The following is a 14,330-nucleotide window of genomic DNA, read 5'->3' as shown; positions in this document are numbered from 1 at the left end:
GCGCTCAGTGCATGCAAGGAATTACTCCTACCGGGTACCCATTCACCTCACCTGGGTCGAGTGCAGCAAAGTGTGGATAAATTTCTTGCTGAAGGAAATCACGCCATGGCTGGGATTCGAACCCACAACCCTCTGTTCAACGGCGAGAGTCAGAACCACTAGACCACGACGCGCCCACAGAGAATAATGAAATTGATGTAAACACTTTAGAGATGATTTCATTTTTGAAAAGAGGAGAGGAAGAGGTGGGGAGAAGAGAGGAACGAACAGAATGAAGAGGAAGAGGAGAAGGGGGAGATAGGGAAGAAGAAAGAGAAGAATAGAGGAGGAAAAGGGGAAGATAGGGAAGAAGAGAATAGAGGAGGAAAAGGGGAAGATAGGGAAGAAGAGAAGAATAGAGGAGGAAAAAGGGGAGATAGGGAAGAAGAGAAGAATAGAGGAGGAAAAGGGGAAGATAGGGAAGAAGAGAAGAATAGAGGAGGAAAAGGGGAAGATAGGGAAGAAGAGAAGAATAGAGGAGGAAAAGGGGAAGATAGGGAAGAAGAGAAGAATAGAGGAGGAAAAGGGGAAGATAGGGAAGAAGAGAAGAATAGAGGAGGAAAAAGGGGAGATAGGGAAGAAGAGAAGAACAGAGGAGGAAAAGGGGAAGATAGGGAAGAAGAGAAGAATAGAGGAGGAAAAGGGGAAGATAGGGAAGAAGAGAAGAATAGAGGAGGAAAAGGGGAAGATAGGGAAGAAGAGAAGAATAGAGGAGGAAAAGGGGAAGATAGGGAAGAAGAGAAGAATAGAGGAGGAAAAGGGGAAGATAGGGAAGAAGAGAATAGAGGAGGAAAAGGGGGAGATAGGGAAGAAGAGAAGAATAGAGGAGGAAAAGGGGGAGATAGGGAAGAAGAGAAGAATAGAGGAAAAGGGGGAGATAGGGAAAAAGAAAGAGAAGAATAGAGGAGGAAAAGGGGGAGATAGGGAAAAAGAAAGAGAAGAATGGAGGAGGAAAATAATGAAGTTAGGTAGGAGGGGAAGAAAAACACGTTAAATTTTGTATTTTTACTGAGCAATGGAAATTTTAATCAATTTTGTGAGACTATGTGTAGAATCATGCATTGAGATTTTTTTTTTAAGTAATGTTGAATTTGTTTTTCATGGATGAAAATTGGGATGATTTATGAAAAATTCCAAACTGATTTGTTAAGATATGAGGAATCATGCTTTCAGATATCTTTTTAATGTAATGTTTAAAATAATTGTTTTTAATGGATGAAATATGGAGAAGATGATTCTCTTTTCTTGTAAGGGAATACTAATGTATTTTTCATATACATTGTACGTTGACTGTGCATCATTTGTTTTATGTAGTGTCAACTAAACTTAAATGCAGTGTTATCAAGTTATGTATTGGGATTGATGTATATCTTGAATGATATGAGATTTTTTGTGATTTGGGAATAAATTAAAAGAAAATTGAAAATGATAATCTTGTTATTTGTTTGTGCATTGTAGTTTTGGTAAAAAGGCACTGTAGCTCAGAAGCATGTGTTTCAAAAGAAGACAGTTTTTCACCAGTCAACCATCCTACTAATGATAGCAGTTATGATGAATAATAAATTTCACCCTTTCACATTATAGCTCTAAAAAGACCATGAATTCTTTGCGTAGAGAATGCCATGGGTAATGAACATGTCAATTTCGTCGCGGTCGACGGTTGAGATCATCAGCCCCATCCCCCGGTTTCATGAGAAGTCTTAATAATTACTACAATATCATTTTTATATGGATCTACATGTAGATATGGTTAGAGTTGCATAAACTTCAAAGTCAAATGTATCGCTGTACACATGCGAGAACAAATTATTTCCAAACACCCCTTAGACAAGTTTTGTCTCGTGGGCCCGAACACTTTTCTGAAACAAGGAAAAACAAGAAACAAAGAAAAAGCATGGGGAAAACATTTAGCTATTCTAAAAAAGAAACATATCCTAAATACGTTTGACCCCGCGACTGAACATTGACCAGTCTTTCAAACCACTTTTTTTTTAATCAGTTTTTTTTTTATACCAATTGCACCAGGCTGGTATGGAAACTTATTTTATAAGGAGATTAAGGCTTTTTAAAGTATTAGTATATCTTGTTTTATGCACATAAAAAGCAAATATTGATGTTAAGGCATGTTCAAGAATTACTTGTTATACACACAGAATACAAATGATGTATGAACTGTTGTCATACACTCAATCTTTCAAAGGTGTTCATATGAAATATATTTTTCTATGATTTGATGATAAGGGGTACCCTCCTTCACTGAGTCAAAAGCTTTCGGATCATCTCTAAATGTCATGACATTAAAACATAAGTGATTCTCAGAGAACTTTGTGTAATAATAATCGATTTTAATAATGTACAAACATGAACATCTGCTAAATATTTGAAAAATGTTTTCATCATTACATGGTGTGACTTGATCAAAACAAACAACATACAACCAACTCACATACATAACAATTGTCAATAATATAGTACAATGAAGCATAAAAATCTGACATAGTACATACAGGTATTTAAAAAAAAAAGCAACAAAATATATGCAGATAAGTTTCACAACTTAAGTATTTGTTTATAGCTTTGCATGAGGCCTGGGCTCTCTGAAACAAAGAGTTATTGATTATATACAGGCTATGACTGAATTATTACACATGATCAATCATGAAAGTCGGCTATATGATTAATGATTATAATACGCTTCGTGTTAAGGTGACCGGGGGGGTTCACAAAGATTTTAAGTACCGTAAGACTTACATACTCTTTAAAAGTCATACTTAAATGCCTAGTTACACGCAGTATAAAACAGTTGATCACATATCATGTCAAGAGGACTCGCACTACCTCGTATAAATCGAAAAGATTTCATGTAAATATCTTATACAAGTCGGCATTTTAAGTGCGACTCTTAAGTCAGACTTAAATCTTTGTGAAACCCCCCACCCCCCGGTCACCTGAAATTCAAAACCCATTTATGACAGCATTTGGATCAGAACATATTAGGAAATACTTTTGATTTAGGGGCTTTTTTTTCATTTATTTATGGGCTATTTTTTCAAAATTTGGGTGACTGCTGAATTTTAGTGGGCTTCTTTCATTTCAAAGGCTATTTAATTTTTGCTAAATGAACAATATTCTACATTATCTCGTTACTTTGCAGTGCGTAGAATATTGGTATTTCTAAATGATCTTGAATATTGATCCTGGGAGATCTTGGAGGCAACTTTAGAAAAGATGGTTCTCCCAAAGTTATTCCAGTTTGCAAATTTTAACTGTGATTTTGGCTGTCATGAGGAAGAATATATCCTGATGATGTTTGAAGGTTTGGATGGTGGTATGAGCAATCGCAGAAGAGGTTTACAGTACACCATGTGTGAAGTCCAAGAAGGACCGAGATAAGAAAAGTGGATAGAAATGTCAGGTGAATTGAAAAGGCAAGAAAGTGGAAGTTTGAAAGTAGAGTATTCTTTTCTGAAATGAGTGTAGTCCTTAAAAGCACTACTGTAAACCGGGAGTGGAAAGCCGAGTAGTAGTCAACCTGCCCGAAACGTTGAGTCTACTCTCTTGCTCCTGCTACCACTCTATTTGCCGTCTCAACCCAGCCTTCTCTCATCTATTCAAGCCTGCCTACTACTCGGCTTTCCACTCGTTCTGGGGAGCGTTTCATCAATATTTTCATCCGACAAGTTGTCAGATCTGACATCTTTCCATGATTCTGTTGGTTGAGAGGCACTGTTCCTATGGTAACTGTCGGATAAAATGTCCGACAAGTCCTTTCATGAAACGCCCACCTGGTTTACAGTCCTTTTAAGGACGAAACTCATTTGGAAAGATTACTATACTAGTACTTTCAAACTTCCACTTTCTTGCCTTCCAATTCACCTCCAATTCTAATCCACTTTTCTCATCTCGGTCCCTCCAGGACTGCATGCATGGTGTACTGTAAACCTCTTCCGCGATGGAATATATCCTCTTGCTTTCATGTATTTCCTATGCTGATGTAACATATTTATGATCCTTTCCATCAGATCAGACCTTTGTCAGGTGCTATACTGAACTCTGGGTCTTGTGATGTTCTGTCATTGAACTCATTGTACTAATAATAAAAAATAATAATAGCAAATTAAAAGAGAAAATGAAATTTGTTAAAGGGAGGCTAAGAGATAAAAGCCTTTAATTTTCCCAATCAAGCAAACATTTTTTGGCAGTAGCTGCGGTAGAAACAAAAATGGAGTTTGCCCGTGGAACGGCTTTCACGTGACTCGATTCAGCCAATTTTTGGCTGAATTCTCGTAATGTATTTAAAGAAATAAAGTCATTATAATAATATCATACACCACTGTCATAATAGAGGATCGTCTATTAAATAAAATATCTGTGCCATGATACAGTAAAAAACCTGTCTAAAGAGACCAACCATTTGAGACAAGAAAATCAATTTTGTTAAATGAGCTGGTTATCTCTAGGGGTCCTTTAAAACATTGGCGTCACCTGTACCTGGGAGGCGAAAAGTGAAGTCAATCACTGTGACCCGCAGGCCTCTTCTTGGCATAATAATGTTCCAATGGGAAACCAAATTAGTCTGGACTCCGGATCGTTCAACACAGTATAAAACTGATGGGAGGTCTTGGACGAAAATTGATGAAATTTCGGAGCTGACAAAAAATTGCAAATTTGCCGTTTGTCCCGAGTCAAAGACAAAACTTTTGTTTTGATTCATCCATTTTCTACAAAGACCTCCCAGCTGTTCTTTGTCATTTGACGGTCATTCTCAATACATTTTCTATGTTCTTGAACCCTCCCTCCGTCTGTCGCAGAGCAAAAAAATCCCTGTTGTCATACCGCCCAGTCATAATGTAATATACAGTGGCCGAATGCACGAAAGGGTCTTTCCAAGGACTGTCTTTCGTGTTGCCCATGTTTTATGATGCACTGTATGCAGGATATTTCTGAAATTCATGATAAACAAATAAAATTCATTAGCTAGCTATTAAATCAATTTTCATACAATTTCATGAGATATCCCATCTTTTTATAAACAAAGATTTTGTTTACTTTAACGGACGAATGAAATATGATTGCAGGTAGATCTCTCGGTCCTTTTTTAAAAATGCGTTTCACATGGTGCATCATAATAAATGGAAAGACGGTTCTTGCATAAGCCCTTTCGTGCGATCGTCCCATCGCAACTTGCGGACCTTCCTTCGTTCCTAAAGGCTTTGATGTACAGATCAGCAGCTTTCCGTAAGATAACAGATAACGATATTATCAATATCATATTGCAGGGTTTGAAGTGTTCTCATGGTCAATGTTTCAGTAAAGTATGAATCAATCATCGGGCTCATCAACAAAATCTACTATATCTTCACGTTGCGATCGCTTCAGTACCTTCTTTAATTTCTCCTTGGTAGCCTCGACGCCCTTTACGTTTCGCCATTGAAGTAACATCTGGAATATACATTCCTGTAGAGGGAAGACAGAGAACAAGAGGAAGTGATGTTTTAAAGTCAGGAATAAGGGTTGGTTTTCTTGTTGCCGTGTTTAATCAAAGCAGAAAATTTAGAAAAATATATATTGGTACCAGTAGGTTTCGTGAAAATCTATTAAAGACTAAGGGAAATTATTTTTTTTTCTTATTTGTGACATCGTGTGAGCAGCTCCACCATAAAGGTTTATCATATCCTACACCTATGAATGTTTTAAAAATAGTGCAATATGAATGCTGTGGATCATCAAAATCATCATTCTTTCATAGAACATGATAAAAAGAGTTTTCTTTCTTACAGAAGGGGTAAGAAATTATATGGCTAACGATAAATTCCATGCACAAATTAATTCAATTTCAATTTTTAGAACAACAATTTTTACAGTTGATATCACACAGAAAGCTGTTCCTGCCTAGTTCCTATATAACAGAATCAATAATTTGGTGCATTATCTGTACAAAGATCAAAGCTAGCATTCAAGAACTTCAAGAAGACCTTACCTTTACTACTGGATGCTGTTCTTGCATAACTTGAATTTCCGAGTTGTTAAAGCCGAGGAAAGTTCCCACCATTCTCCATTCCGCACCAAGCTTGTGAGAGAGGTCCCGTAACTTGATTTCAGTGATTTCGTGGCTCATCTGATGGGGGGCTCGTGGCATTGGGGCATTGTAGGGCTGGGGCTGGGCTGGGGGAACGTTAGCCAGGGGTTCATAGGCCTGCGCAGGAGGGTAGTTGGGCTGCTGTTGGTGGTGGTTCATCGGCTCTGGAGGTATCGGTCTCATGCCCTGGGGAACAGAGCGCCGACATTCACCTGTGTAGGGATAAAAATTCAAGGTCATAATATATTCAAGGATCATACGATGTTCAAGTTCACCCTTACAAAAAAAGGTGATTGGTGGGGATTTTTTACCCGATTGCTAAGAAAGCATGAATGCTTGTAAGCAAGCAACCAGAGGAACGACGGCTTAAGGTCCTTCCCCGAAGGACCTGGTAATGAGGACTAATGGCAATGCCTTACCAAAGGGCACTAGTGCACCAAGTGGGAATCGAACCCAGGTCACCGGAATACGAATCCCCGCTCTACCGACTGAGCTATCGCACCTCCAATAAGTTGGCTTCAATAAAAGCATACAAATAATTGAATACATTGGTGAAAGTTTGAATTTGAAAAGGTATTTATTAATAATCACAAGACAGCCCAAGGCTGAATTGGGTAAAATTTACATCGTATGATGAAATACAACAAATGAATCAATATACATAAAACAATCATAACATCTTCAAATCATGACAGATATCACACAAGGGGATACAGGCTGGAATAGGAGTTGAAGTAAACCCCTCAAAAAAAATTCCACAACTCAAGTTTGAGTGCTAATAAATTTCTTAGTGTGCCATCATCATATGTAAAAGTGGTATCATTGGAAAGTATGATTATTCCTCTTTGCGATCATGTGTCATTTGTAATGCTAGTGTTATCATGAAATACACAGACATAATAAATATGCAGCAATGTTAGACATGAAATGTTGCAAAATGCGTCGTTTGCAATAGCGAATTTCCAATTGTTTCGAGGATGGACCGAGTGCATTCACTGTCGCCTGCATGGTAGAAATTCTATAGAAATGGAGACTCTTGTTAGAAATCAATGCATTTTGCAACAATTCAATTCTGACTTTTCTCGATGTTCAGGGTGATTGCATATTTCATGATTACATAATCATAGCAAATGGCATGTCATTGTAAAGAAGAATAATTCAGCTTTCTAATGATACCAGTTTCATCTTTTATACTTCATTAACCAAAAAGATATCATCCCCCAAAACTGAGTTGCAAAACTTTTTTTGAGGGGTTTATATAATTGAATGCTACAATGATACACACTAGTCATTTCCCAGACACACAATTCACTTTCAGTTAAAATTTCTTTCTAGAATTCCACAACACAATCTATCTATCTAAGCTATATCTATCTATCTACGTATCTATCTATCTAAGCTATCTATCTATCTACATGTATCTATCTATCTATCCATCTATCTAGTGGAGCGTTGTAGCCCAGTGGATTAGTCTTCGAACTTTGAAACAGAGGGTCGTGGGTTCGAATCCCAGCCATGGCGTAATTTCCTTCAGCAAGAAATTCATCCACATTGTGCTGCACTCGACCCAGGTGAGGTACATGGGTACCTGGCAAGAACTTATTCCTAGAAATGCCATCGCGCTGTAAAAGGCTGCGAGGCTAATGCCAGGGTAATAATATCCAGTTAAGCGCACAGAGACGCATTTGAAGGTGATATGCGCTATATGAGCATGATGGTATTATTATTATTATCTATCTATCATCTTGAAGGGGTTGTAGGGAGAGTACTCTTAAAGCCGGGAATAGAGGGATGTAATAGAAAGTGGAAAAAAATTGTCAAAGAATAAGAGGATTATATCATTTTTGTACTTTATGACATCAAAGACAAGCAGCTTCTGGGCTATTCCACGGTTACTCACATTACATTTGGAGACACCTTGACTCATACTTGGAGCTGTAACTCCATTATTATTGATAGTTCTAAACATCTCCTTATCACAACAAAGTACACAGTCTGACTTTCCTTTGTATAAAAACAAAACGTGGGAAATTCTATTATGCACCTGGCAAATCTTTGGAATGTGTCGGTTACTCACGTTACATGATTTTGACATGCATAAAATGAAAAGTCGACATAAGTGAAAAGTCTCCTCATACAAGGCTTTTATGAAAGTTGATTATATCCATTTCAAAGAAGTATATTAGGGAGACAAACTTTGTATATAATTAAAAAAATAAAGAACACATGGTTTTTTCTTGGGGTGCAGATAATATGGTTACTCACGTTACGGTTACTCATGTTACATTTTGTCCATGTATGATTAACAACACACATGTAAATAAAAATTTAATAATGTGTGTAAAATTCATTGCTAGGAACATCAAAAAGAGATTTTATACCAAAAATTGGAACAATTGGAGCTTTATTAGGGAGTAGGAGGGAAAAGTATGATTTCGCTTACTAATTATGCATAAATTAGCATAATCGCTTCATAACATTTTGCATGAAATGAATTACTGTATAATATTGTAGATTATGTCCAAAACAACCTGCACGCAAATTTTCGGCGTGATCGTGCGGCCAATGGCCGAGATCTCAAGGGGGCCTGGGAGCCCCCCCCCCCCGGGCCATATCAACTCCCAAAATACCCCGGCCTAGATAGGGTTACAGGTAAGGGCATTCAATGTGTTGTTCGAACACTCTTTAAAGTTTGGTTAATCAAAACCAAGTCTTACTAATGCACTCTCGCATTGTGAATACTTCTACTAATATTCAATTTTTTGAGTAATCGTATGACCACTGATATTTTGATGAACAAAGAGTCGCATCAAAGAGATGTACCCTCATTTTGCTTTTAATTAATCAAATATAACTTCTCAACTCACCATAACACTTAAAACTTGACATCCCACAGAAAATGTTACCGAACTGAATAATTTTTACTTGTTACTCACATTACATGATGGGTACTCACGTTACAAAGTTACTCACTTTACAGTTTTTCTTCATCATTTTTATAAAAAAATAGTATTTTTTAATAATCTTTATAGTCATCACTGTGTCAAAGATTGTTTGAAGGAAGAGAATTTAAAATCCCACCAATTAACTGTGAAGAATTTTTCTCTCAGAAAACAAAGTCATTTTTTCGGTTACTCACGTTACATCACCTGAGCAGGTTGCAATATTCATTTTTTTAATGAGTACTACAAATTTATTTGAAAAGCGGTTGTGTATTTTAAGTAATTTGACTCTTCTAAACTTCAGAAATATATAAAGTGGTATGTTGTTGCAATAACAAATGGTAATAAGGCATGTTTCACTTTTCACTTTTTTTCTTGTATTTTGGTACACAATGAAAGACACAACTTCTGACCATTTTTTTCCAAAGTATACATATGAAAATAAACTTTTTATTTCTTGTTCCTGAAACTATCATGTATGAAGGACTTTAAAAATTAAAAAAAATCAAGAAAATATTGAATTTGAATTTTTAAGCTCATGTCCACCAACCTGTGGAATTGCCCTTCTCCATATTTTGTGTTACGTAATAAAAAAAACAGGGAGGGAAGGAAAGACCAGCAGAGCTACCAAGTTTCACGCATTATGCGTGAGACTCATGCATTTTGGACTCTTGTTCAACCCTCAAATCTCTGTCTAATGCAACTATCACAGCCTATCCCCATATACATTGTACACAATGTCTGTGATCTCACTCAGATTCACAGAAAATCTCATGCATAGCTGGTCTTTGAACTTGGCATCTCTGGACCGGGGGGGGGGGGGGGGGGAGAAAAAAAAGTAAGAGCGAGTACTGATATCAAGCCTCACCCGTTCTGACTTTCTCAGCAAGGCACCTGAGCTTAGTCTTATTCAGCGCCTCTATCAGCAACCCACGTTCCTGTGATGGATGCTGGTTATTATGCCATGTGTACAACATCTGACTGGCGGCCTGTTCTATGTTCCTCATGTACTGCATCTCCCAGTTGGATAGTCGAGCTTCTGTGATGCCAAGGTAGAGACCGAGTTTTCTCCAATCGTAAGGACCGAGCTGCTCGCTGATGTAGCTCAGCTCCAAGGCATCCAAAGGAGTTTTAGGGTCAAGTGATGTCATCCTGAAAAAAAACATTCATAGATAAAAAGTCTTGTGGATTATTGGTGTATTGTAAAATTGCCAAGGCTTGGTTTCTAATCTCGCCCCCCCCCCAAAAAAAAAGTAAGGAGTAAGAACCGAGCTGCTTAAACCTTGGTCACATTTGTTCTACGGCTGCCGTACAGCGAGATGAAAACAGTTATTTCAACATTTGTTTGTACCAGCTCCATATACATATAAGTGGTTTTAGTAAAAATGAATAAAACGGCTGTTTTCGACTCGCCGTACGGCCGTTGTAGATCAAATGTGACCGTGGTATTACTGATGTAATTGAGGTCCGAAGTATCTGGAGGAGTTTCAGGATCCAATGACATGATACTAGAACAAAATATAAAAAGACTCTTCAGTCATCAGGGTTTTTTTTGTGGAGGAAGGATATGATAATAGACCGAGCCTCCTCCAATCACAAGTACATGTAAGGATCCAGCTGCTCTCTGATATAGCTGATCTCCAAGGCATCTCGAGGTGTTGGGTCAAGTGACGTCATTCTAAAATACAAATAGTGGAGATCTGTGCTATGACTCAGTTGATTAGTCCGGGGTTCACAACCACTGTAACACTCATGTCCTTTGGCAAGACTTTGTCTACATTTACCTCTCTCTCCACCCACAGGCCTATTGCATAAAGAGTTGCCATTCGGAAGAACAATTTATAAATAAAAATTATCATTTCACAAGTAATATTTATTATGTGATTATGAAAAATTAGTATAATAGTGCTAATTATTTATCAAGTGAAATAACCATTTTTATCTATAAATTGTTCTTCCAAACGGCATAGCTAACCGTCCTACATGTATGTTAGCGGTTCAAGGGACGACCCTATTGTATTTGCGTTGTGTACCGGTACATTTGGATCGAGGGATCTACATGACATCAGTCTGGTAAGAAACCTCTATTTTTAATATTTTAATTTACTATTTTTTAAACCTTCCTCGGCATCAGGCGGAAGGTGTAGAGATTAATAAATTCACGACCATTTACGTGATTTTTAATAAAAAAGATGGTTTTCCTAGGGAAATCCATCTGTGTTTACATGTGTCGTTTATACATACATGGGATGGGATTCAAGATTCCAATGATGAAGAAGCATATGCCAAAGGATTTAAAAAACACATCATCATAGAGTCCTCAAGACTCCCTTCGCTTCAGTAGGTTTATTCCAAAATTGGACAATTTCACAGAAATTCACACCCGCTTCTGGGAGAAAACAAGATCTACCCATAGTCATCATGAACAATAAAAAAATTAAAATCCATACACTTTATTATACAACAATTATATATGGGGCAGCTGCAAAAATCTAACGTTTTATATGTCAAAATATGATGTCACAAATCCAAAAGTTTACCATGTTTACATGTTTATACATGTAGATTGGATCTGGAATTTGATCTAATTAAGTGAGACTTGACTCAGTCATCTTATCATTCAAATTAATAACAATTTATACACTTTTATACAGTTATTGTTCAGCAATATAATTCTTTATGGTATTTTTACATTTCTTAACTTCCCCTTCAATTCATGATTATACGAAGTCAAAGAAAATAATTTTGGGGGAGAACATCTAACTTATAGTTACTATATTGATGATTAAATTAATTCAAATTTAAATCATGGACATAGTCATACGTCATAGACATACATACCTCGTAGTGTGTGAGTGGGTAGTCATAGTAATCTAACTTGTTAATCATAATTTCAACAACAAAAATGTTTAATGAGCGGGATAGCTACACATGACACCTGGGCTCCGTAACACAAAGATTAGCGATCAATCGCTAAATGAACTGACCAAGCATTATCAATGTTACACGCGCATTAATTAAAATATTGACCAGGGACCAATCAGAGCGGTTTTTTCATAGGCAGTGTATACAGCCACACGCGTGTGTCTTTACCATCCAGCCACACGCGTGTGGTTATATCCAGAACACCTATCTGTGGATACCGCCACACGCCGCCAGTAATAACAGTAAAACACGTACCGGTATGTAGGTCTGACCGTCTATATCACGATCAAAATAACCTCATTTCTTCATTAAATTCTTACATTCTAAACCCCTTTGATATCCTTAGATCGTTTCAATTTCATTCTCACCGTCTTCTCTCCTTGCTTTTCTTGTCTTGTTACAAACGGTCGTCTGTTTAACAGCAAATTCTCTTTTTCTACTTGTGTCGATTCTGGCTTCCTTCGCGGTGGCAGACCCATACAGCGTTAGCGCAGCGCAGTAGTAGACATACACAGTTTGGGTTTCGTACGTACGCACGTACGCGCACATAGCCTAGAGTCAGTAGAGAATCGACACAAGTAGAAAAAGTGTGGAAATTTGCTATTTAACTTGCGGCCTTTTCTAACAAGACAAGTCAAGAAAAGCAAGGAAAGAAGACGGTGAGAATGAAATTGAAATGATTTAAAGAAATCAGAGTGGTTTAGAATGTAAGAATTTAATGACGAAATGAGGTTATTTGATCGTGATAGACGGTCAGACCTACATACCGGTACGTGTTTTACTGTTATTACTGGCGGCGTGTGGCGGTATCCACAGATAGGTGTTCTGGATATAACCACACGCGTGTGGCTGGATGGTAAAGACACACGCGTGTGGCTGTATACACTGCCTTTTTGCCTTTTTCATATTTGCAATTCATCGCAAAGTAAAGTTTGTGTTACGGAGCCCAGGTGTTTGTATATCAAACCATCCAGATCCGATCCCCATCTGCAGAATCTTCAATCCTGAAGGAGGCAGATGTAACCTGAAGAAGAAGATTAGAAGATCCAGTCGTGTCAGATCCACTAAGTCTAACAGTAAAAACAGTTAATGCCTAGGCCCTATGGCATGCCCCCTTCACCGCATTCCGTGCAGTCCCACACACTAAATAACATGTTGACTTGAACAACCAGCATGCACCAGGAATCACATTCACAATCAAAGCTGTGCAAGTCACAGCTTCGCAAAACGTCATATAAGACAAGGACAAACGAAGGTGGTATCAACTTACCTGAAGTTTCACTAAAATCCATCGGGTAGACGCAAATTAAGTCAGAATTCAAGGGGAATTCAGTGGACTAAGTGAGATAAATATCGCTTCCGAATGCTGCCACTTCCTCACTGATGACACATCATTGATCGATCGATCAAAAAGTAAAAAGGCTTAACTTAGAAGAACAGTCGTTTTCTCTATTGAAAAAAATGTAATTTACATTTTCTGTAAATTTGTGGGAGACTCTACTCATCAATAATATTGAAATCCAATTTTTATGAATGTTTACTTTAAAAAATCATATTCATAATTTTTGCTTGACAAAAAATTGTTTGAATTTGTAATTTTGACTAGTTTAAGACTAAGTAAATAAGGGGAACCCCCATATTCATGATGAGGTATTGGGGGGGTACTGGAATTAGGTTCGAGGTTCGAGCCCTAGCCTGTGGAGCATTTCATGAAACGAGTTGTCGGATATTTTGTCTTAGAAGTCCTGTTTTATCCGACAGTTGCCATAATAACAATCCTTCTCAGCCAATCAAAAACCAAGAAACTTGTCAGATCTGACAACTTGTCGGACAAAAATATTGATGAAACGCTCCCCTGGTCACGTCTTTCGGATACGGAAAAAAATTGACCGTTTGATCGTCGAATTCTAATTTATTTGTTGTTTGTATTATCATTATTGTTATCATCATATGCTCACCTATCCACTCCAAAGAATGATCAAGGTGCCTGACAATTAATTCAACAGTAAATTAGAAAAAAGAATGAAATCACACATCAAAAAATGAGATGGTTATACGTTAAAGATTGATCCAGACATAACTTGATGACACACACAACCTGCGGGGTATCATGAGGTGCAATGAAGAGGCACCTCTTTTCTTATATCCCCCCCAATAAACTTTTTTTTTAAATATAGATAAATAAATAAATAAACAATAATGATAAAATGAAATGAAATAAAATATGGTAATAATAGATAATAGTGATAATAATGATAATAATAATGATAACAATAAAAATGATAATAATTATTGACGATGATATTAATGATGATATTGGAAATTCAAATACAAAATGGTCAAGA

At 37.2% G+C, this 14,330-nt stretch overlaps 1 protein-coding gene across 1 annotated transcript; it reads right to left on the bottom strand.

Moving 5' to 3' along the window:
* Positions 1–4,176: 4,176 nt before the first annotated feature.
* On the bottom strand, positions 4,177–13,389 carry LOC121416998. Its single transcript, XM_041610539.1, has 4 exons — positions 13,256–13,389; positions 9,929–10,212; positions 6,020–6,330; positions 4,177–5,496 (listed from the first exon to the last, which is right to left on the bottom strand). Exons 2-4 carry the CDS (start codon positions 10,209–10,211, stop codon positions 5,362–5,364), a joined length of 729 nt encoding a protein of 242 aa, XP_041466473.1. The 5' UTR covers position 10,212; positions 13,256–13,389; the 3' UTR covers positions 4,177–5,361.
* Between the last annotated feature and the right edge of the window lie 941 nt (positions 13,390–14,330).

The sequence above is a fragment of the Lytechinus variegatus genome, chromosome 6, assembly GCF_018143015.1.
Source record: "Lytechinus variegatus isolate NC3 chromosome 6, Lvar_3.0, whole genome shotgun sequence".
In the NCBI taxonomy this organism is placed as follows: domain Eukaryota; kingdom Metazoa; phylum Echinodermata; class Echinoidea; order Temnopleuroida; family Toxopneustidae; genus Lytechinus; species Lytechinus variegatus.
Note: the sequence above shows the minus strand (reverse complement) of the source record. Positions and strands in the feature narration are given on the sequence as shown.